The 23,368-nt window shown below is 47.4% G+C and overlaps 1 protein-coding gene across 1 annotated transcript in view; it reads left to right on the forward strand.

The window, feature by feature from the left end:
* Positions 1-23,368, forward strand: part of TRIP11 (thyroid hormone receptor interactor 11) — a 124,735-nt gene that overhangs the window by 11,720 nt on the left and 89,647 nt on the right. Inside the window, exons 2-10 of the mRNA XM_077466751.1 lie at positions 581-654; positions 738-848; positions 4,570-4,836; positions 5,274-5,342; positions 6,947-7,112; positions 8,688-9,023; positions 11,161-11,201; positions 11,402-11,557; positions 19,836-22,823. Coding sequence (XP_077322877.1) covers positions 581-654; positions 738-848; positions 4,570-4,836; positions 5,274-5,342; positions 6,947-7,112; positions 8,688-9,023; positions 11,161-11,201; positions 11,402-11,557; positions 19,836-22,823 — 4,208 coding nt within the window. The remainder of the gene's footprint in view (positions 1-580; positions 655-737; positions 849-4,569; positions 4,837-5,273; positions 5,343-6,946; positions 7,113-8,687; positions 9,024-11,160; positions 11,202-11,401; positions 11,558-19,835; positions 22,824-23,368) is intronic.

Consider the following 23,368-nt stretch of genomic DNA (forward strand, 5'->3'; position numbering starts at 1 on the left):
CTCTTTGTTTTCACCTGGTGATCTGTTTTTTTTCAAAAGAACAAGCTGCCTTACAAAGTATCAGTTAAAGAGATAAAACAAATCATTTACCTCTGATGGGTGCTTACAATAATCAGCTCTTATTTATGTAAAACCTTCATCCAAAAGGGACAAAATGGGTTGCCTGTAACTGATTATAAAGTATTAACTGACTTCAATTTGTTAGTGTATCTAAATCTGCTAATCCATCTACGGTGCCCCCTTTGCTCCTTCATCCCAAGTAGGGGGGTTGGGGGCGCTCAAATACAGATGGTGTGTTACAGGCCAGATCACCGGGTGAAAACAGAAGGGAAAAGGCCTCAAAAAAAGAAAATGCAGCCACCACATCTAATGATTCGTGTAAGGTAGGTACAATATAAATTTTGGTTTTGGGTTTATTACTGATTTAAATCTTCCTTGGTCTGGCACTTGTTGTTCCATCAATTTCATTCAATATTCATCAACTCCCATCCTTTCTTCCACTCTAAATTGCCCCTTCTGTAACTGAACCCCCCCCCCGGCATATTGTGTGTCTATTGTGACTCTGTGTGTCTTGCTGTAGATGTCGGTGGCAGTGAGGGGCAGGTATCCAAGGTCAGAGACATTGAAAGCCTGCAGGCTATGCAGAGGTCAGAGGTGAGTGATGTCAGGTTACATCTTTGTTGTCCGATGATGTCATTGATCACATGTTCCTCATGCTGGTTGTGTTTCCTGCACAGAATGAGAGGCTGAAGAAACTCTGTACAGAGCTGGAGGAGAAGCTGGAAGCGGCTGAACTACAAGTGAAGCAGCAGAGCACCGACTACAGAACCCGGCTTCAGCAAAGAGAGGTTGGAGGCTGACGTCATTCTAAAGCCTGAACTCTTAACATGCTTCTTAACACCTTGGTGCCAACCGCATGTAAAGGCAGCACGGTGGGCGTGCTTTGGCGATGAGCGGCTTCATATTTTTGTGCAATATTGCAAAAACAGCAGTGCCAAGAACGTGCGCCCTGCGTGCTCCTGGCACAGTTACCAGTGGCTAACGGAAAGCTCACGAAAGCTTCTTGTAATCGAGAGCTTACCATTCATGTCACAGCCAATCACAGCAGTCACCTGATAATAAACCCTCCGGCATCTTAGCCATGTGATACTTCAGCAGGATGGCCGCTCTGTGCCAGATCACGTGCCTAGTACCGATCATTCGGGAGACAGGCAAAACGGGGTTCTGCCTATGTAAACAAGGAAGGCCGCCATTCTATGAAAGGGGAATGTACTGATCCTGTGTTTCTGCTAAGGAGCAGCCAGGGATCTTTACTTTCCCCCCCACTCAAAGCACCTCCCCCACAGTTAGCAAGCACTCCCAGGGAACACATTTAACCCTTTGAACGCCCCTGATGTTAACCCCTTCCCAGCCAGTGCCATTAGTACAGTGACAGTGCATATTTTTAGCACTGATCACTGTAATAGTGACACTGGATCCTTTAAAAATTGTCTGGCACAATTTGCAGGCCCGCTATGATTCGCTAATATCCGCCATTACAGTATATAAAAAAATAAATATATATATATATATATATATATAAAATCACTCATGGCTAGTGTTTGGCTGAAGCCATTTATTATCAATCAGCTGTGTTTACTCTTTTTAAATCAAAATGACAACAGAAACTACCCAAATGACCCTGATCAAGTTTATATACCCTTGTGATTTTGGCCTGATAACATGCACACAAGTTGACACAAAGGGGTTTGAATGGCTATTAAAGGTCACCATCCTCACCTGTGATCTGTTTGCTTGTAACTAGTATGTGTATAGAAGGTCAATGAGTTTCTGGACTCCTGACAGACCCTTGCATCTTTCATCCAGTGCTGCACTGACGTTTCTGGAGTCATGGGGAAAGCAAAAGAATTGTCAAAGGATCTGCAGGAAAAGGTAGTTGATCTGTATAAAACAGGAAAGGGATATAAAAAGATATCCAAGGAATTGAGAATACTAATCGGTGTTCAAACTGTAATCAAGAAGTGGAAAATGAGGGGTTCTGTTGAAACCAAACCACGGTCAGGTAGACCAACTAAAATTTCAGGAAAACCCACAAATAACTTCAGGTGAAATACAGGACTCTCTGAAAACGTGGTGTGGCTGTTTCAAGATATACAATAAGGAGGCACCTAAAGAAAGATGGGCTGCATGGTCGAGTCGGCAGAAGAAAACCATTACTATGCAAATTTCACAAAGTATCCCGATTACAATATGCCAAACGGCATAGAGACAAGCCTCAAACCTTCGAGCACAAAGTCATTTGGAGTGGAGTGATGAGACCAAAATTGAACTTTTTGGTCACAACCATAAACGCTACATTTGGAGAGGAGTCAACAAGGCCTATGATGAAAGGTCCACCATTCCTACTGTGAAACTCGGAGGTGGGTTGCTGATGTTTTGATGATGTGTGAGCTACAAAGGCACAGGAAATGTCAAAATTACTGGAGGAACATTTGCATTCATCGGCCAGGAAGCTACGCATGGGACGTAGTTGGACATTCCAACATGACAATGATCCAAAACACAAGGTCAAGTCGTCCTGTCATTGGCTCCAGCAGAATAAAGTGAAGGTTCTGGAGTGGCCATCTCAGTCTCCTGACCTCAATATCATTGAGCCCCTCTGGGGAGATCCCAAACATGCTGTTCATGTAAGACAGCCCAAGAATTTACAGGAACTGGAGGCTTTTTACGAAGAGGAATGGGCAGCTTTACCATCTGAGAAGATAAAGAGCCTCCTCCACAAATACCACAGAAGACTTCAAGCTGTCATTGATGTTAAAGGGGGCAATACATGGTATTAAGACCTGGGGTATGCAAACTTTTGATCAGGGTCAATTGGATAGTTTCTGTTGTCATTATGATTTAAAAAAGAGTAAACAAAGTTGATTGATAATAAATGGCCTCAGCCAAACACTAACCATGAGTGAAAGAAAAGTTTTTGTGTTATTATTCATATTCTCTGAAAAATGGCCAATAAATCATAAATTCTGCCAGGGTATGTAAACTTATGAGCACGGCTGTGTGTGTGTATATATGTGTGTGTGTGTGTGTGTGTGTGTGTGTGTGTATGTATATATATATATATATATATATATATATATATATATATATATATATATAATGTATGTATGTGTATATATACACACACACACACACACCATAGTTTGTAGACGCTATAACGTTTATGTAAACCAATTAATATACACTTATTGGGATATTTTTTCACCAAAAACATGTAGCAGAATACATTTTCTTGACCTCAAACTAACTGGAGGAAAGTTCAAAACTAATCTTAGTATTTTACTGAAAGGGTAGTTGATGCTTGGAATAAAATACCAGCAGAGGTAGTGAGGTGGTTGACAGTAAATGGCGTCAAACATGCTTGAGATATAAAAAAAAAAAAAAACAACCAACCCCCCCCCAAAAAAAAAGGGCAAACTCAATGGACTACATGGTCTTTTTGTGCCGTCACTTTTCTTTGTTTCATGTTGGCCTAAATTTATGAAGAAATTCAGTATTTTTTTTTTTTTTGGTTATGAGTTATCGCAGAAAGGTAAAAATATTGGATTTTTTTTTTTTGGTGTTTTTTTTTTGTTTATAGCGCAAAAAAACAAAAAACAAAAGAAAGCTCTATTTGTGGGAGAAAAATGACAAACTGTATTTGGATACTGCTCTGCACAATTGTCTGTTAAAATAACGCAGTGCCGTATCGCAAAAAATGGCCTGGTCATGAAGCGGGGCAAATCTTCTGGAGGTCAAGTGGTTAAAAAAAAGGCAATTTTTTTCACCAAGTTTTATGAGATCTGAAAATTACTGTACCCTGGCTAGAATAAAGAACCTTCTCGCTGAAGGGGAGCTGCACCCAAAAGGGGAAGCTCAACTTGTTCGCACCCCGCCCCCCCCTCTTTCCACTGCCACATTTGGCACTTTTTGGGGGTGAGGGGGGAGCGTAACCGCTGCCACTTCATGGTAAGATTTCTGCAAGCCAATCTGCGTCATAACCGCCCCAAACCCGCCCCCCCCCCTCCCCGGCGCCTTCTGGGACCTGTGTGTGTCCCAGAAGACGACGGGAACATTCAAAAAGCGTGCCTCACGCATGCACAGTAGGACACCGGCAGTGTAGCCTACAGGCCAGGTTCCCCTTACTTGCAATGCCGGCGCTTACACCCAATGCCGATGGACGAATCGGCTTGGGGCGCTGACATCGCAGGTTCCCTGAACAGGTAAGTGTCCTTATATTAAAAGTCAGCAGCTACATTATTTTGACCTGCTGTCTTTTTATATTTGTTTTTTCTTTTTACAGGCTGCAACTCTCCTTTTGTGAATTGAGATTCTTTGTTATTTCAGCACGCTTGCATGCAGTCGCATTTTTGGTTCACTAACTGGCCTGGTGCCTAGAATTTACCCGTGTGTTTTTAACCTTTCAAGTGATTTGACACAAGTGTAGATTTGCCGAGGCTTGCTTTGACATGTTTAGCTTGCCCCCAGCCCTGTAGACTCGATTGATAAGAGTTTGTTATTCATATTCAGGTGGAGATAAGTCATCTGAAAGCCAAGCTGAACTCGCTGCAGGATGAAGTACAGAAGGCGCAGGTGTCGGCGCAGCTCTCTAGCGTCACTCTTCAAGCAGCCGACTCTCCGGCCTTCATGTCCAGTATTCCGCCTCCTTCCGCCACCTTCCAGGGGGACGACATGGACTTTAGTGATGTCATCTGGTCTCAGCAGGAAATTAACAACCTCTCCAGTGAAGTGACCAGGCTGCAGGCGGAGGTGACCCACTGGAAGCACGTTGCCCAGGTGAGACCCCTCCCCCCTCCCTTCCCTTTTCCGAGCTCATTGCGTGCAATGCAAACCTTTTTGCTTAGATTAAAAATCTTGTTCTTTTGCTCATTCCCTTAATCGGTGACTTCATTCAATCTCCATTGGCAAATTCAAACCTTTTGATCGGCATGAGTGATGCAGCCACCAAAAGCTACATTTAGATTTTTGTCTTCAGATTTACCAAAATCATGTAGTGCAAGGGCCTGCCTGATTGCATACAAATTGAAAATCTTAAAAAATCTCCATATTTATATGTTTTTTCGTAAGTATGAAGGCAAAAATCTGCAGAAAATCTAATAGTATGTATGGTGTATAAGCAATGTATCAGATTGTCATAGTGTGCACACGACCATGGATTTGTTTTCCTGGTTTGTTCTCCTTTTAAATACATTTTTTTTTCATTTCCATTTTAGGTAACAAAGGCTCAGGGCACACAGAGCCCTGACTCGAAGGAGGTTGGTGTGTTACAAAACACTGTCAAGGTACAAGAGGCGGCTCTTCTGTGTTAAAAAAAAAAAAATACTGTGACATTGTTTAAATACTGGTAGCATTGTGAAATGGATACAGAAACACTGCTGCTTATTTGGGTGCTTAGAGGTCTTCATTAATATAGCACATATTATTTTATTTATTTTTTCCTCAAAGAGAACCTTTGCTCCTACTAGACATGAGTTCATTTTACAGGAGAGGGATACTAAAGTTTAATACAAGCTATAAATTTATTTTTTATTCTGCAGTAGCAGGTGCAAGGGGAGCTGAGCTAGTCACTGCTGGGAGGGGGGAGCAGGAGGTGGTGAGTGGCAGCTGGGAGGGGGGAGCAGGAGGTGGCGAGTGGCAGCTGGGAGGGGGGAGAAGGAGGTGGCGAATGGCAGCTGGGAGGGGGGAGAAGGAGGTGGCGAGTGGCAGCTGGGAGGGGGGAGAAGGAGGTGGCGAGTGGCAGCTGGGAGGGGGGAGAAGGAGGTGGCGAGTGGCAGCTGGGAGGGGGAAGAAGGAGGTGGCGAGTAGCAGCTGGGAGGGGGGAGAAGGAGGTGGCGAGTGGCAGCTGGGAGGGGGAAGAAGGAGGTGGCGAGTAGCAGCTGGGAGGGGGGAGCGGGAGGTGGCGAGTGGCCGCTGGGAGGGGGGAGCGGGAGGTGGCGAGTGGCCGCTGGGAGGGGGGAGCGGGAGGTGGCGAGTGGCCGCTGGGAGGGGGAGCGGGAGGTGGCGAGTGGCCGCTGGGAGGGGGAGCGGGAGGTGGCGAGTGGCCGCTGGGAGGGGGGAGCGGGAGGTGGCGAGTGGCAGCTGGGAGGGGGGAGCAGGAGGTGGCGAGTGGCCGCTGGGAGGGGGCGCAGGAGGTGGCGAGTGGCCGCTGGGAGGGGGCGCAGGAGGTGGCGAGTGGCCGCTGGGAGGGGCAACAGGAGGTGCCGAGTGGCTGCTTGGAGGGGGAGCAGCGTGACTGCTGGGAAGGGTAGCAGGGGGGATTGGCTGCTGAGAAGGGGAGCGGAGCAGCTGCTAGAAAGGGGGGCATTGGGAGTTGAGATGCTGAGAGTATAACCTGAATGACTAAAGTGCTTCTGCTGTGAAATTTGACAATGAATTGCTCCACAGTGCCTGTAGATACAGAATTCAGTAAGGCCTTGCTTCAATGCTCATGTAAGCATTGATGTGCATAGCCTCACCACAATTTCACTTTAAATTCGTCGGTAGCAAAATATTAAATATCCTGTATATTTAGTCAGCTTTTGGGGACACAAGTTGTAGTGACAAGGGTTCCTTTTAGCCTAAAATATAATTACAGGGACCTATTGAGATTCTCATGTACAGAGGCCAAACAGCTAAGATACTGGTACGAAGACAACTTTATAGTAAAAAAAAAAAAAAATGTGTCAGCCATCAGGGAGTCCATAGCTGTTTCCAGACATGTTAATTTGACACAATTGCTCTCTTTTTTATTATCTTTAATTAGATTTCTCTATTAGCCTTTAGCGACTTTTAAGATTTCACAACCTGCCCCAGAAAAAAAACCCATTGCAAACTGAACTGGTTTCTATTTTTGCTGCATTGCATTTGTAACACCTAACTGAACTTTTTTTTTTTTTTCACGCCACAGGACTTGAAGTTGAAGCTAAGCCGCCAGATTGATGAACACCAGCATGAGCTCTCCGTCTTACAAGATGCCCATCGGCAGAAGCTGGCGGAGATCACACGAAGACATCGTGAGGAGTTGGGTGAATATGAAGAAAGGATCGAGGAACTGGAGGAACAATTCAATTCAGGTCTTTGCTTGCTAATAATTTCCTAACCTATACTGATGGTGCTCATTTTGGAAGTGGTACTGGAAATTGAAGGAATGCAGTTTACCTCATACATCCAACAGAATGCTATATACCAGTTATATAGAGAATAACATTAAATACAGTTTTCTGACTAATAATGTACAGGTTCTCACTGCAGTTTTTGTTCTTCTCCACTCTGGGTAGGGCTTCTAGGATGGATCTGAGCAATGCTTTATGCTGGCTCTAAATAATCAGAATCGCTCTGATCTGTCCTGGTAGCCCTGTGGAAGAAGAGTGGGGATTTCATATCCCTGGAACCCTGCACCTGCTTTGCCTGGACTGGGGGGGGGGGGGGGCTTTGGGGTGTTAGATTTACCCTTTTTTTTTTTTTTTTTTTTCATTTTTTCTGAGCCCTTATTCACACTTATGTGAGAAATGCTCCAGATTTGCTGCAGGTGTCCATGCGATCTGCTGAGGCTGTCAACGTTAGATTAACAACACCCCCAAACAGATTGCAAAACTCTGTGTGATACAGGTGTGAGTGGGGGGAAAGAGTGTCCTGCACCATTTATTTTGGCGCTGTAATGTGAGCCATAAAAAAAATGTATGGCTCAAATCACACCGCACAGATATCACATGTGATGTGCACAGGAATGCTGTGTAATTCCTGTGCGAATCAAGTACGGTGTTCCGCGTGCAATAGTGTGAACCCAGAATGAAAGGTTAAAAATCAGCCTGTTGCAATCCCCCCCATACAGAAACACAGGCTGGGAGCCAATCAGGTGTGCTGCACGCAGATGTGTTAAACAGGATAGGAGGAGACTCCAGTGTGAGCAGAGAAATTACTTCATCAGTCTACTTTTGCAGTTTTGCAATCCACTCAGCAGGTGACACCACAATATTAAATTGATTGTAATTTTTTTTTTTTCTATTTAAAATAACAAACATGTCATACTTGCCTGCTTTGTGCAGTGGTTTTGCACAGGGCAGCCCGGATCCTCTTCATCTCGGGTGCCTGGCTGGAGCTCCTGGTCCCTCTCTCCTGTTGCATGCCCCCCACAGCAAGCAGCTTGCTATGGGAGCAACTAAGCCGAGCTAAAGCGGTGTATCCATTCAGACACAGAGCTGCGGTTCGGCCCCACCCCCTCTCTCCTAAATGGCTAACGGAGTTTGTCAGCAGTGGGAGTCAATGGTGCTGTGTCTCAGCCAATCATGAAGGAAAGTCCTGGATGGCTGAGGCACTCGTGGACATCATGGGACAGAGATGGGGCTCAGATAAGTATTAGTGGGGTGGGGGCTCCCATCTGCCTTTACAACCACTTTAACTGTAACAGAGATAGTGGTGGCACCCTTGCAGATGTGCTGTGTGACAGAGTTGTATAAATCTCAGGACTGGATGGACAGAAATGCAAATCCTTGTCAGGTAAAACCACTTCCATATATACGTTCAATCCGTGTCTTTACCCATCTGCTAAAGGTTCTGCTTCATATTTGCAATAGTATCAGTACAGATGAAAACGCAGTAAGCAGTTATACATTTTCATAGTAACTATTTGTTTTTTTTCTTTGGCTCAGGAGGTGTGGATGGCACTTCTGACCAGTCCAAAATGTTTGAACTCCAGAAAACCGTTCGCTCTCTAGAAGGAGAGAAAGCCGACAGTGCTCAGAAGATTCAGGATTTAGAGCGTCAGCTGAGAGATCTGAATTCCGCGGTCTCTGCTGCAGATGAAGAGAAAATGTCTCTGCGGCAGGCGAAAGATTCTGCAGAGAACGAGAAGAATCAACTGGCTGCGGAGTGTGAGAGACTGCATGCTGAGTTAACTGGGTTACAAACACCGTTCGAGTCTGACAGCAGGACAGAAGTCACCAGTTTACAGCAAGAGGTCCTGAGGCTACAAGAATCACTAATTGGTATGAGAGCTTTCTAGTTTATTCGTGTATGGAAATCCCAACATTAGACCTTTCTTGTCTGGTCCCTGTTGGTGTGTTAAAGTGAAATTTACCACTTCCTTACTCCGCTATAGCTGAAAGATGGCTACAACAAGGTTCTTTTCTTCAGAGAGGGTGTCTATGGACTTCCTCCTGGAACCATGCCCCTTGTGTGCCCCTTGGGCATTCATCCGGTTCACTCTGTGATCACTGTTTCCGTCATACACAGCCGATCCATCATTGTGGTAAAGGGCCTATCACATGGGCCCTTTATCACGTGATCAGCTGTGTCCCATCCCAGCTGATCATATGGTAAGCCGACTTGCTGGTTATCAGCATTCATTTCCTCACCCTCTGTCACTTTGAGGAGAGGAGAGCCGAGCCGGTAACTGGCAATCCTGATGGGACATGTACACAGATAATCGGGGCACTAAGCATCGGTGCCCTGATGACCAGTGCCTCCCCATCAATGCTGGCCATCAGTGCAGCGTCATCAGTGCAGCGTCATCAGTGCCTCCCCGTCGATGCAGCGTCATCAGTGCCTCCCCGTCGATGCAGCGTCATCAGTGCCTCCCCGTCGATGCAGCGTCATCAGTGCCTCCCCGTCGATGCAGCGTCATCAGTGCCTCCCCGTCGATGCAGCGTCATCAGTGCCTCCCCGTCGATGCAGCGTCATCAGTGCCTCCCCGTCGATGCAGCGTCATCAGTGCCTCCCCGTCGATGCAGCGTCATCAGTGCCTCCCCGTCGATGCAGCGTCATCAGTGCCTCCCCGTCGATGCAGCGTCATCAGTGCCTCCCCGTCGATGCAGCGTCATCAGTGCCTCCCCGTCGATGCAGCGTCATCAGTGCCTCCCCGTCGATGCAGCGTCATCAGTGCCTCCCCGTCGATGCAGCCTCATCAGTGCCTCCCCGTCGATGCAGCCTCATCAGTGCCTCCCCGTCGATGCAGCCTCATCAGTGCCTCCCCGTCGATGCAGCCTCATCAGTGCCTCCCCGTCGATGCAGCCTCATCAGTGCCTCCCCGTCGATGCAGCCTCATCAGTGCCTCCCCGTCGATGCAGCCTCATCAATGCCTCCCCGTCGATGCAGCCTCATCAATGCCTCCCCGTCGGTGCTGGTCATCGGTGCCTCCCGTCGGTGCTGGTCATCGGTGCCTCCCCGTCGGTGCTGGTCATCGGTGCCTCCCCGTCGGTGCTGGTCATCGGTGCCTCCCCGTCGGCGCCGGCCATCGGTGCCTCCCCGTCGGCGCCGGCCATCGGTGCCTCCCCGTCGGCGCCGGCCATCGGTGCCTCCCCGTCGGCGCCGGCCATCGGTGCCTCCCCGTCGGCGCCGGCCATCGGTGCCTCCCCGTCGGCGCCGGCCATCGGTGCCTCCCCGTCAGTGCACATTCATACACAGAGCAGTCTTTCTCTTTCTTTTTCGCACTCTCCCCTCATTGGCTCACTGGCTGGTGATTGCAACCATTGAGGAGGGAGAGTCCCTGGAGAGAAGAGTTTCTTGTGCACATCGCTGGATCGAGAGGACGCTCAGGTAAGTATTAAGGGGGCTGGGGGAGATGCTGTGCACAGAAGGTTTTCTACTTTCATGCATAGAGTGCATGAAGGTAAAAAAACCTTGAGCCTGTAGAATCCACTTTAATTATGCCATTGAGAGTGTAGAGCTCCAAAATATCTGCTTCCCCTTTCTATCTTCTTTCTCCTGTCCCTTTATCTCCCCGTACTCTACCATAGACTGTAGTGAGACTATTTTACCTAATTTGGGCAAACTGCTTCATTGTGCAAGCTGGCTCTTGGGAATTAAGGCAGCAACGTTATGTAAGAAATCAATGTATGCATGTGGAAGGCGAAGAGGAGGTCAGGGATAGGTGAGTTCTGTAATCCGGAAACGCTGTTTGGGATTTCATTGCAGCAAAGACACTGCGTTGTCAGCTCAAACAGGAAGTTAGAGGCTTACAGGATTTCTTTCTTTTTTTTCTAGCGATCAACAGGTATTTTTTTTTGCACTTGCATCATTTTTAAAGGGATTAAATGTAGGTGGGGAAGGGAGGGCGTACATGCATACTCCATTGATTTATTCACTGACATAAACTTCAATATGCTCTATTATATTGCATTTCAGATGCTGAAAAAGGAATGAGCAGAGTAACGTCAACAGATCAGGTATTACTAGTTTCTTGGGCCCATCCGTAGTAGATCTAAATCTTATGAAGGGATCCCTTGTACACCACTATTTAAATCTACTCCTCTAATTTGAAACTGTGTGTATTGTGCGTCTTTTGCATGCATTTTATATGTGCTATTACGAAATCCAGCCTTATGTGTGCAATGACACCTAACTGCTTTTGTTCTGTCCTTGGAAGGTGCTGCTGGGTGATACGGATCGCACTACTTCCTCCCGGGAGACCGATGTCACCTGTGAGCAGCTGAGGAAAGAGCTAGAAGAAAACATAGCAGAGAAGGAGTCCCTTACTACAGAACTAGAGGAGCTGGACAGACAGAATCAGGAGGCCATGCAGGTACTGAACAGGCAACCCGGGCCCCTCCACCTCGGGCAACGTTGATAAGCTTTTCATACCAGCAATAACTTTCATCTCTCCTGTCAGACTCGAGGATCTGCTGCCAAACAGTGCAGGGTTTTAATTTTGACCTCCAGCCTTCCCTTCAGTCTTTCACAGTTGTACCGGCTCCTCTCATGGACTGAAATGGCTTACTGTGATTTCACTGCATGGTAGAAGGGATGGACCGGGAGTCCCCTGAGCTGTCGGTCACGGTGGAAGGGATGGACCGGGAGTCCCCTGAGCTGTCGGTCACGGTGGAAGGGATGGACCGGGAGTCCCCTGGGCTGTCGGTCACGGTGGAAGGGATGGACCGGGAGTCCCCTGGGCTGTCGGTCACGGTGGAAGGGATGGACCGGGAGTCCCCTGAGCTGTCAGTCACGGTGGAAGGGATGGACCGGGAGTCCCCTGAGCTGTCAGTCACGGTGGAAGGGATGGACCGGGAGTCCCCTGAGCTGTCAGTCACGGTGGAAGGGATGGACCCTGGAGTCCCCTGAGCTGTCAGTCACGGTGGAAGGGATGGACCCTGGAGTCCCCGGAGCTGTCAGTCACGGTGGAAGGGATGGACCCTGGAGTCCCCTGAGCTGTCAGTCACGGTGGAAGGGATGGACCCTGGAGTCCCCTGTGCTGTCAGTCACGGTGGAAGGGATGGACCCTGGAGTCCCCTGACCTGTCAGTCACGGTGGAAGGGATGGACCGGGAGTCCCCTGACCTGTCAGTCACTGTGGAAGGGATGGACCGGGAGTCCCCTGACCTCTCAATCCAAGTGGGCCTGACAAACCAGGAGCCTGAGGTGCCAGAGTTCACACTCTACAGTGAGCAGTGACGCAATTACATCACCACTTGCTAATGGGCACTACCCAGGGGATATTACCTGAACAGATGCTGGGGAGCAGCCCTTATTCTATAGGAGTCAAGTTAGAGTTTCCAGTGGGTGGTTTTGAAAAAGACAAAAATTACTCGAAGTAGAGATGTATTGCCTTTCCAAAAGTGAAATATAATTTCTGCATGGAGTTCAGCTTTAAAGTGTTACTAAACCCATGACAGTAAAATCAGTCTGTATATGCAGTAAAGCATGCTTGTTATACTCACTGTGGAACCTAAGGGGATAATCCTCTGCATTGTGTAAAAAGGCTGTTTGATTCTGTCTACTCAGATTCTCCACTTCTTTCACTCTTCCCAATCCATTTCCTGATAGAGCAGAGCATTGGGGTCAGGCTGAACATGCTCAGTTTGATGTGCATTGCTAGAGAGGGTTTTTTTTTTCCTTGGGAGAGTTCATGTGATCAGCACTATCCAGACAGAGGGTCAGGGGTCCTGCAGCCTCATAGGACTTTCATGGGAGAATTAAATCTCCTCCTTTTTATAAGCTTTAACCAGACACTAATAGAAGTCACAAGACCGCTATATACTGCAGATGAGAAAAGGTATTTAGCAGTTTATATTTACTAAAATAATTGCATTTCCATGTTCTGTGTACTGTGGGAGACCAGTTATAGTGAATGCAGGCTTCTGAGTTTAGTAACACTTTAATTAGAAACTGGGCTTTGCAAACTGTGTACACACAGCACAAGGAGACGAAAGCCATTGCATGGTGTAGGGCAGTGGTTTATCAACCTCAGTCCTCAATACTCCCAATGGGCCATGTTTTCAGGTTTTCCTTTACTTTGCACAGCTGCTTTAACCACTTCAATACCGCCCATAGTCATATAACATCCGCAGGAGGGATCTCCCGTCCTGGGCGGGTGTCATATGATGTCCTGGGCCATCTGGGGGGCGTACACCCACCACGTCTCTCGGGAGCCGATGCATGTGCCCGGCGGCCGTGATGTCTGCCGGGCACCCGCGATTGCCCAATAACCGAGCAGGGACTTGAATCTGTGTGACACAGATCCATGTCCTGTCAGGTGAGAGGAGACCGATTGTGTGTTCCCAGTACAGAGGAACACTGATCGGTCCCCTCCCCCTACAGTTAGAATCACTCCCTAGGTAACACAGGTCGCCCCCTAGTGTTAACTCCTTCCCTGCCAGTGACATTTATACAGTAATCAATGCATTTTTATAGCACTGATCACTGTATAAATGTGAATGGTCCCAAAATGTTGTCAAAAGTGTCCGATATGTCCGCAGCAATGTCACAGTCACGATAAAGATCACCGCCATTACTAGTATAAAAAAAATACATAATAAAAATGCCATAAAACTATCCCAAATGTTGTAGACACTATAACTTTTGCGCAAACCAATCAATATACGCTTATTGCGATTTTTATTTTTATTTTTTATTTTCTCATATCGTCTTCCAGGACAGCCTTTGAGATATAGGGCTCCTCCCTCCGGGACAGGAAACACGTCAAGCCAATTAAATAAAAGGTGTGGTCCTCCAGGCCCTCCTCAGTTTTTGTGTTTCCTGCCGGACGGGAAGGAGCACGTCTTGGAACTGGTAAGGGGAGCTCCTTCTCAGGGGTTTTACCTGGGGAGAGCGCCTTGATGGACCTGGCCCTTAGCACCCCTCGGTCCGAACGAAGGGAGGAGAGGGTAGCTTTCAGTCCCCGCTGCCATTTAAACGTTCGGAGAGAACGGGACCCCGATACGCGGCAATCTCCCCCTCGGAGCGCTAACCGCTCGTACCTGTCGGTCGGAGGCGGCGGGAGACGTTCGCTCTACCGACCGGCGTTCGGGTACTGTGAGCGGTACGTTCGTAAGAACGCACGGCGTCGGGGCGGAGTTTTTGCGCTCTGGCGTACGGAAGTGGGAGAGACGCACTTCCGCCGGATTCGCGTCATCAGGGGGCGCCGCAGGACCCGTTCCAGTCCTTTGGGCGCGGCGGTGTGACTACAGGGTTGCCTGGAGCAGTGTGAAGGCTCAGAGAGACTGAGTGATACACAGGAACCATGGAGAGTGCGGTTGTGCAGGTGGACTCCGGTTCAACAGGCTCCAGTACCTCTCAGGTAAGCTTGGTGAGGGCAGACCAGGACTTACACTGGGGGGTGGGGGGTCACTCTGACCCGTAGCACCTTCCCGGGGTGGAGAACCTGCTGGTGAAGGGGGGCACTTCCTAAACAGACCCTAGAAGCACAGTGGTGTGGTCAGGGGTGGTATTTTAATGGGACCCTGTTTTTCTTTGTTTTTAGGTTAAACAGGACAGAGCCCAGATACCTTTACCCAGAAGGAAATGTGCCGTGTGTGGGGCTAAGTTAGGCACCGGTTGGGAGAAGCCGCTTTGCCCAGATTGTGTCAGTAGCCTGGTAAAAGAGGACTCGGTGGCAGCTTGTCACAATGTTTTAACATCCGTAAAGGATGAGATTGCATCCACCTTCCAATCTTTTAAAAACATGATGGATAGGATGCAGGGTCCTTCTGTCTCTTTACCCAGAGCCGTGAGTATGCCTTCCTTATCCGAACCAAGTCAGGAGGAGGAGGTGGATAGGGAGAGGTTATCCAGGTCATTAGCCTCCTCTAGGACAGAGTCTACTTCAGAATCTGAGGGGGAGGAAGAGGCCATTAGATCAGCCAGATACAAGCTGTCTTTGGATGATGTGGGTGACCTCCTCAAGGCTATATATGACACCTTAGAGATCAGAGAAGAACAGGTCCAGCTTTCAAAACACGACATGATGTATCAAGGGTCGAGTGTAATGAAAGACAGGGTATTCCCCGTCCATAAGTCGCTAGTGGAGGCGATTCTGCTGGAGTGGGAACAACCGGAAAAAAGGCCATTTTTTTCAGGTAGCCTTAGAAGGAGGTTCCCTTTTGAATCGGATGCGGTGCATCCCTGGAACAAGGTTCCCAAATTAGACGCTCCCTTGGCTAAGGTCTCTAAGAAGACAGATTTGGCCTTTGATGATATGGGTTCACTCAGGGACCCTATGCTCAAGAGAGCCTGGGATGCCTCTTCCATCGGGCTTAAACCGGCCCTAGCAGCTACCTGTGTGGCCAGAAACTTGGAGTGTTGGCTTACACAGTTACAATCACATATTTCTGCAGGTACTTCTAGGCAACAGCTGTTGAAGTCCTTTCCGCTACTGTTTAAAGCGGTGGGCTTTTTAGCGGATGCCTCGGCAGAATCAGTCAAACTGGCTGCTAGATCAGCAGCACTAGTGAACGCTGCCAGAAGGGCCGTTTGGCTTAAGACCTGGTCAGGAGACACAGCTTCAAAACTAAAGTTGTGTGGATTACCCTTTTCAGGGGACCATTTGTTTGGGCCCGGCCTGCAAGAGGCGTTAGAGCGCACGCAGGATAGGAAGAAAGCTTTCCCAGAAAGGAAAAAGAGACCTGAAGGGAAACGCCTTTTTCGAAGCCCCAGGCAGCAAAACCTGCAGGAAAGGGAGGTTCGCCCCAAAAAGCATTGGACGGGTCACAAGGGAAGAGGCAGAGGAGGTATCTTATTCAATCCTCCTCAACCCTCCCCTAAAACCCAGTGACTCCTGCGTCCCGGTGGGAGGAAGACTGGGGAAGTTCCTCCCACAGTGGGAAGCTTCAACCGAAAGGCCGTTCATTCGAGATCTTGTAAGGAACGGCTACAGGTTGGAGTTTGGTTCAGTTCCCCTCCCGAACTTTCAAGTAACAAGGTTACCAATGGACCAAGAGAAAGCAGAGGCTTTGGCTCTTCTTCTGGGGGATCTGGTGGACCAAGAAGTAATGGTGCAGGTACCTCAGGAGGAGCGAGGCTTGGGGGTTTACTCCCACGTATTCGTGGTAAAGAAACCTTCGGGGAAGTTCAGGTTAATACTGAATCTCCGTCCCCTGAACAGATTTATAAAATACAAGCGGTTCCGGATGGAGTCAATCTTCTCGGTAACCAAATTCCTGTTTCAGGGCTGTCACATGGCCACAGTGGATCTCAGGGATGCATATTTGCATATCCCGATTCATCCGGAATCTCAGAGATTTCTCAGGTTGGCGGTGAGGTTGAACACGGGGGTGTTACACCTCCAGTTTCAAGCTCTCCCCTTCGGGCTTTCAGCCTCACCAAGAGGCTTTACAAAAGTTCTGGCAGAGGCACTGGCCCCATTAAGGTTCAAGGCTATAACAGTGATCCCATATCTGGACGATCTACTGTTCATAGCCCAGTCGGCCCAACAGCTGCAGAGGGACATACAGGAGGCCTTGGTTTTCCTGCGCTCACTGGGGTGGCTGATAAACCAGGAAAAATCCCAGCTGACCCCCTCACAGGAGGTCCTGTATTTAGGATACAGGATTTCTTCAGTGGAAATGAGAGTATTTCTTCCGGAGGAGAAGATCGGCAAGCTAGAGCAGGCGGTAGCCCAGCTTCAATCTGGTCGGGAAGCCCAGATCAGGGAGGTGATGAGAGTCCTAGGGTTGATGACATCATGCTTTCCAGCGGTGGCCTGGGCAAGACATCATCAGCGTCCTTTACAAAGACTCATGCTCCGTTATTGGGATGGCAGGCAGGAGAGCCTGGATCAGGTTATGCCCCTATCCTCGGCAGTCAGGAGGTCTCTTTGGTGGTGGCGGGCCCAGGTCAACCTAGACAGGGGTCTTCCCTGGTCCCCACAAGCTACGGTGGTGGTCACGACCGATGCCAGTGCGCTGGGTTGGGGTGCCCACCTAGAGGGAACCTTAGCCCAGGGTTCCTGGTCGAACCTAGAGACAGGTCGTTCCTCAAACCAGAAGGAACTTCTGGCAGTCTGGAAAGCTATAGAAACATTCCAGTCCCGGTTACATGGCAGGGATCTGCAAGTTCGCTCAGACAATGTGACAGCAGTAGCCTACCTGAACAAGCAAGGGGGAACCAGAAGCCCTGCACTGCAGGTAATTGCGGACAAAATCTTCTGCTGGGCAGAGAAGAATTTGTCCTCAATATCAGCCATTCACCTAAAGGGAACCCAGAATTTCCTGGCCGACTTTCTCAGTCGCCAGAAGATAGGTCAGGACGAGTGGGCCCTCAACAAGGAAGTGTTCGAGGAGATCGTGTCATGCTGGGGAAGGCCAGAAATAGACCTATTTGCAACAGAAGGCAACAGGAAGGTGACACAATTTTTTTCGGTTCACCCACAGGATCGGGCCAGGGGGATAGACGCCCTTGCCAATCCATGGATGTTTGGCCTGTGTTACGCCTTTCCTCCCGTAAGGATGGTGGCGGAGGTTCTGCAGAAGTTCCGTTCGGAAACTACGGACCTCATTTTAGTAGCTCCTTTTTGGCCAAGGAGACCCTGGTTTGCCAGCATAAAGAGATTGGCCGTACATCCTCCGCTGTTTCTACCAGTCAGGGAGGACTTACTTTCCCAGGGGCCGATCCTGTGCCCTCAGATAGAGAGGCTCAAGCTTGCGGCCTGGTATCTGAGGAACAAATCTTAAGGTCACAGGGTTTCTCAGAGAGAGTGATTAGGACCTTGTTAGAATGCCGTAAACCTGTTACTAGGGCAATTTACGCCAAGGTAGGAAAGAGGTTTAATTCCTGGTTGCGAGAACAGGGGATTGCAAGTCCCGGGGTCCCGGCAGTCCTAGATTTTCTACAGGCAGGGGTAGAACTGGGCCTATCTATCAGCACTCTAAAGGTACAGGTGGCGGCCTTAAGTGTTTTCCTTCAGTCCTCCCTTCAGCAGAATCCATTTGTCAGGAACTTCTTCAAGGCTCTATCTAGATCCAGGCCTGTGAGAATGAAGTCCTGTCCTACTTGGGATTTGGCCTTGGTTCTTAGAGCTCTGACCCAAGATCCATTTGAACCATTAGAGGGGGCTTCACTTAAGTGGATTGTACTAAAGACTGTATTTTTGATAGCGATCACGTCAGCTAGAAGGGTCAGTGATCTACAAGCGCTCTCGGTCAGAGAGCCATTTCTGTTAATCTTAGAGGACAGGGTAGTACTTAAGACTGATCCTAGTTTTCTTCCTAAAGTGGTGTCCACTTTTCATAGGACACAGGATATTATTTTGCCAACTTTTTTCTCAACCTCAGACAAGGATGAGGCGAGATCTTTAAGTTTGTTAGACGTCAGGAGAAGTCTATTGGTTTTTTTTAGAAGCCACTAAGGTCTTCAGGAAGTCAGACTCACTTTTTGTTAATTTTTCGGGCGCCCGCAAGGGCTGCAAGGCGTCCAAAGCGTCTATCGCCAGGTGGATACGAATGGCGATAGTTAAAGCCTATGAGTTAGAGGGGAAGCAGGCACCCTTAGTTAAGGCACACTCTACAAGGGCGGTTTCCGCATCATGGGCAGAGAGGGCTGGAGCCTCTCCGGAGGAGATCTGCAAAGCAGCAACGTGGTCCAGCTACTCAACGTTCGCAAGACATTACCGTCTGGATTTATGGTCTGATAAAGAGCAGACTTTTGGACGTAAGGTCCTCCAGGCAGTGGTCCCGCCCTGACAAGGTGAGCTCCTTGCTTATCATCTCAAAGGCTGTCCTGGAAGACGATATGAGAAAACCGGAGTTAGACTTACCGGTAACTCTTTTTCTAGGAGTCTTCCAGGACAGCCTGGCTTCCCACCCAAAGTTGTTTAAATTGGACTAAGTGGTGAGGATGTGTATTAACATGATTGTTAGTGTGTTATGTCTTTCAGAGCCTCCCGGCGGTTCTTGGAGTAAAACTGAGGAGGGCCTGGAGGACCACACCTTTTATTTAATTGGCTTGACGTGTTTCCTGTCCCGGAGGGAGGAGCCCTATATCTCAAAGGCTGTCCTGGAAGACTCCTAGAAAAAGAGTTACCGGTAAGTCTAACTCCGGTTTTTTTACCATAAAAATGTAGAAGAATACATATCGCCCTAAACTGAGGAAAACATTTTTTTTTTAAATGTGATATTTTATTATAGCAAAAAAAAATTTTTTTTAAAACTTGTCGCTCTTTTTTTGTTTATAGCGCAAAAAATAAAAACTGCAGAGGTGATCAAATACCACCAAAAGAAAGCTCTATTTGTGGGGGAAAATTATATTAAATTTGGGTACAGTGTTGCAAGACCATGTAATTAAGAGGGTGAAAATGCCCTGTATTGAAGTGGTTAAATCAATATCAATGACATGGTATTTATAAGAGCTTTTTTTATCTAAGGGAAGTTCCCAAAACATGGCCCCGTTACTTGAGGAGGGAGGTTGAGAAACCACTGGTGTAGGGTTAAACTCACAATGGAAGAACACACCTATAAGCATGACGGATTGCTCAAAGGTCATTCACCCCAATGCAGAAAATTCACTTTTTACTTGGATTTAGTAAATATTATTTGTAATAAAAGGGAAGGTTGTGGCCTGTAAGTAACCAATAACTCGCTTGTATGTTTACAGCACCTGCTGCTTATGAAGGAGCAGCTATCCAAGCAGAGGGAAGAATCGGAGACTCGTGTGGCACAGTTGAATGAGGCGCTACAACAGTCAAGAGAGAGCGAGTCAAATGCTGTTTCTGAAATCAGAAAATTACATGAAAAGTTGCAGTCTGAGGAGGAGAAGCTGAGGCAAGCTGAAACAGTTTTCAGCAATGTACAAGCAATCAATCGACAGCTTAGAGTTCAGATGAACGAGTTACAGGAGGTTGTAAGAAATTTGGAATCCAGAAATTCCAAGACTAAGAAGGAAAATCAAGAGCTTCAGGAAAGCCTGAAGCTTGTGAGAGAAGAACTTAGCGTGGCCCAACAGCAGTCACTCTCCCGGCATGAACTCCAAGGGGATGGTGAAAGCGAAAAAGAGATTAATAGGTTAAAGCTTCAACTTTCAGATATTGGGCAGTTAAAAGAAGACTTGGAGAATGAGATTTGTGACTTGAAGATGGAGAATGAGATGTTACTGTCAACCCAAGAACAAGCAAAACAACAACTGCAAGAAGTTATGGCTTCTGACCGCAAGGAAGCTTTGGAAAAACAGACCGTGATCGAGGCTCTTAGAATGGAGAAGAGCCGCCTAGAAACTGAGTTGAACCAACTTGAAAATAGACTTCATGAACAGGCTCAAAAATATGAACGAACTATCCGTGAACTTTCGAATGCCCAAAAGATGGACACCTCCACTTTACAGCTTGAGCACGAGCGGATTGTTAAACTCAACCAAGAGAAAGACTTTCAGTTAGCAGCGAGTAAACGGAACATAGAGCAGCTTAAGATGGAATGTGAGGAGACCAAAGAAATGTTGACCAGTACCCTAGAGGGCCAGAAACAACTCACTGAACTTATTAAAGATAAGGAAAGTTATGTAGTTGAGCTCAAGGAGAAGAACATGGAGCTGCAAAGGCAGCTTGAGGAACAAACCAAAACAACAAAAGAGTGTGATACCCTAAGACAGAGCATCGAAGAGAAGGAAAAACTTCTTGCTTCAATGAAGGAAGACAACAGCCACCTGAAGGAGGAAATTGAGAGGTTGAAGGACCAGCAGAGTCGGTCCCAGCCGGTTGTGGACCCAAAAACATTAGACATCATCACAGAACTGGAGGCAGAAATAACACAACTGACTAAAGTCCGGAATAATCACGAAGAAGAGCTGAAACTTCAGAAGAAAGCTGTCGAAAAGCAAAATCAAAATGCTACGCAGCTTCAAAAATCTCTTCAGGAGAAAATCAAAGAAGTCAATGAAGTAACTTTACAGCACAAGGAGATGGTGGACACATATGAGAAACTACTTGCCGAAAAAGACAGCGAAATCTCGAGTCTGCAACAGACCAATGAACTGATCAGCTCACAGCTGCAAAATGAGCATCTTATCCAGACTGATTCCTCTGTTATACTCCATGATACCAAGGCACAAACGATGAACAATAGTGATAACGGCACAGAGAAACATGATCTGTCTAAAGTGGAGATCGAAAAATTGGTCAAGGGTATCAAAGAGAAAGAGATGGAGATTAAGATTCTCAATGAAAAGAACGTTAACTTGACTAAACAAATTGACCAGCTGTCTAAAGACGAAGTGGGAAAGCTCACTCAGATCATCCAACAGAAAGACTTAGAAATACAAAATCTTCACGCCCGAGTGTCCTCGGTCAGTTACATGCAAGATGTGGCCTATCTACAGCAGCAGCTGCAAGCCTATGCAATGGAGAGAGAGCAGGTTCTGGCTGTCCTAAGTGAAAAGACAAGGGAAAATAGTCAACTCCGAACCGATTACCACAAAATGATGGATGTGGTGGCTGCCAAAGAGTCGGCCCTTTTGAAACTTCAAGATGAAAACAAGAGACTTTCGCTCAGCCAAGAGGGCAGCAACCAGGAGATGTTTAGAGAGACCATCCAGAATCTATCCAGAATAATCCGAGAGAAAGATATTGAGATAGATGCCTTAAGCCAGAAATGTCAGACCCTGTTGACCGTTCTCCAGACCTCCAATTCAGAGAATGGTAGCGATCTTGGAGCCGTCAATAGTAATCAGTTTGAGGAACTGTTGCAGGAAAGGGATAAACTCAAGCAGCAAGTGAAGAAGATGCAAGAGTGGAAACAGCAGGTGATGACCACTGTCCAGAACATGCAACACGAGTCTGCTCACCTCCAGGAGGAGCTTCACAAGCTTCAGGGGCAGATCAACAAGGACAGCGATTCTAGCTCTAAATTGCAAGTAGACTACAACCACCTCATTCAGAGCTACGAAAACAATGAGAAGAAACTCAAAGATTTTAGCCTAGAGCTGAATAACGTTCAAACTAGTATTGGTGAACTCAGCAGCACAAAAGAACGTATACTTGGCAAACTTCAGGTCAGTAACTATGATGCAAGTTCAGTTGAGACTCCTTTGGGGGCATCTCCTGAACACCACAGTGGCGATTCCGCGAAGATTATTCAAGAATGTGAACAACTGAGGATTCAGATTCAGGAGAGGGATACTACCATTCGAACCCTTCAAGAGAATAACCAGCGTTTGTCAGACTCTATGGCTAAGACATCGGAGCATAGTCGCAGGACCCAGGAGGAGTCCACCTCAGAGCTAAAGCAGATGAAGGACAAAAACGAACTATTGCAGAAGGCTCAAAAGGAGAAGGACATTTTGATAAAAACAAAGGGAGACAAATTAAACTCAATCAGCGAAAACTTGAAGAACAAAGAGAATGAGAATGAGCTTCTGAAGCAGGCAGTCACCAACCTCAAAGAGAGGGCTCTTATTCTGGAAATGGACATCGGGAAGCTGAAGGAGGAAAACGAAAAAGTGGTGGCCAAAGAGAAGGAAAAAGAAACAGAGTTCAGAGCATTACATGAGACTAACATGCAATTTTCCATGTTGCTCCGAGAGAAGGAATTCGAATCCAGTTCAATGAAGGAGAAAGCGTCTGCTCTAGAAAACCTTCTTAAAGAAAAGGAACAGGTTTGTCCAGCTTCATTCTGGGTTTCAAATACTTTTACATATATGTTAGTAAATGTTATAAAAAGAGTCGTGGAACAGATTTGGTCTTATTTCTCTGAGCTACAGTAAAGCAGTGCAACAGTTCTGTTTTTCTTAATCCAATGCAGCTGATCAGATCAATAGATGATTAACCAGTTCCCACCTGACCTATAGCAATTTGACACCCAAGCGGGACTTTGGTTGCTTCGGGTAGACGTCTGATGAGCCTGGGCTAGCCCCGCCAGCTGCATCAGTGAATGATGGAGGGGCAGAGCAGAGAGCGGTGACTACAACTTCCGCTGTTTCCTCCTGCTGACATCAAAATCTCTACTGTGCCCTGTAACAACATATTTCAGGTACAAGCGAAAGCTGCAGGGACCCAGGAGATTGACGCGCTCCTGCAGCCACTTTCTGTCTACATGAACTACAGCAATGGTTGCATGGCAGTTCTCAGGGCAGGTTTCCTGGTGGTAACAACCGTGAACCTTGCCTGTGTAGTGCTTTAGAATGGCAACTTAGTTTCTATT

This window comes from Lithobates pipiens, unplaced genomic scaffold (assembly GCF_037356315.1).
Source record: "Lithobates pipiens isolate NorthernLeopardFrog02 unplaced genomic scaffold, aLitPip1_a1.2 Scaffold_37, whole genome shotgun sequence".
NCBI classification, from domain to species: Eukaryota; Metazoa; Chordata; class Amphibia; order Anura; family Ranidae; genus Lithobates; species Lithobates pipiens.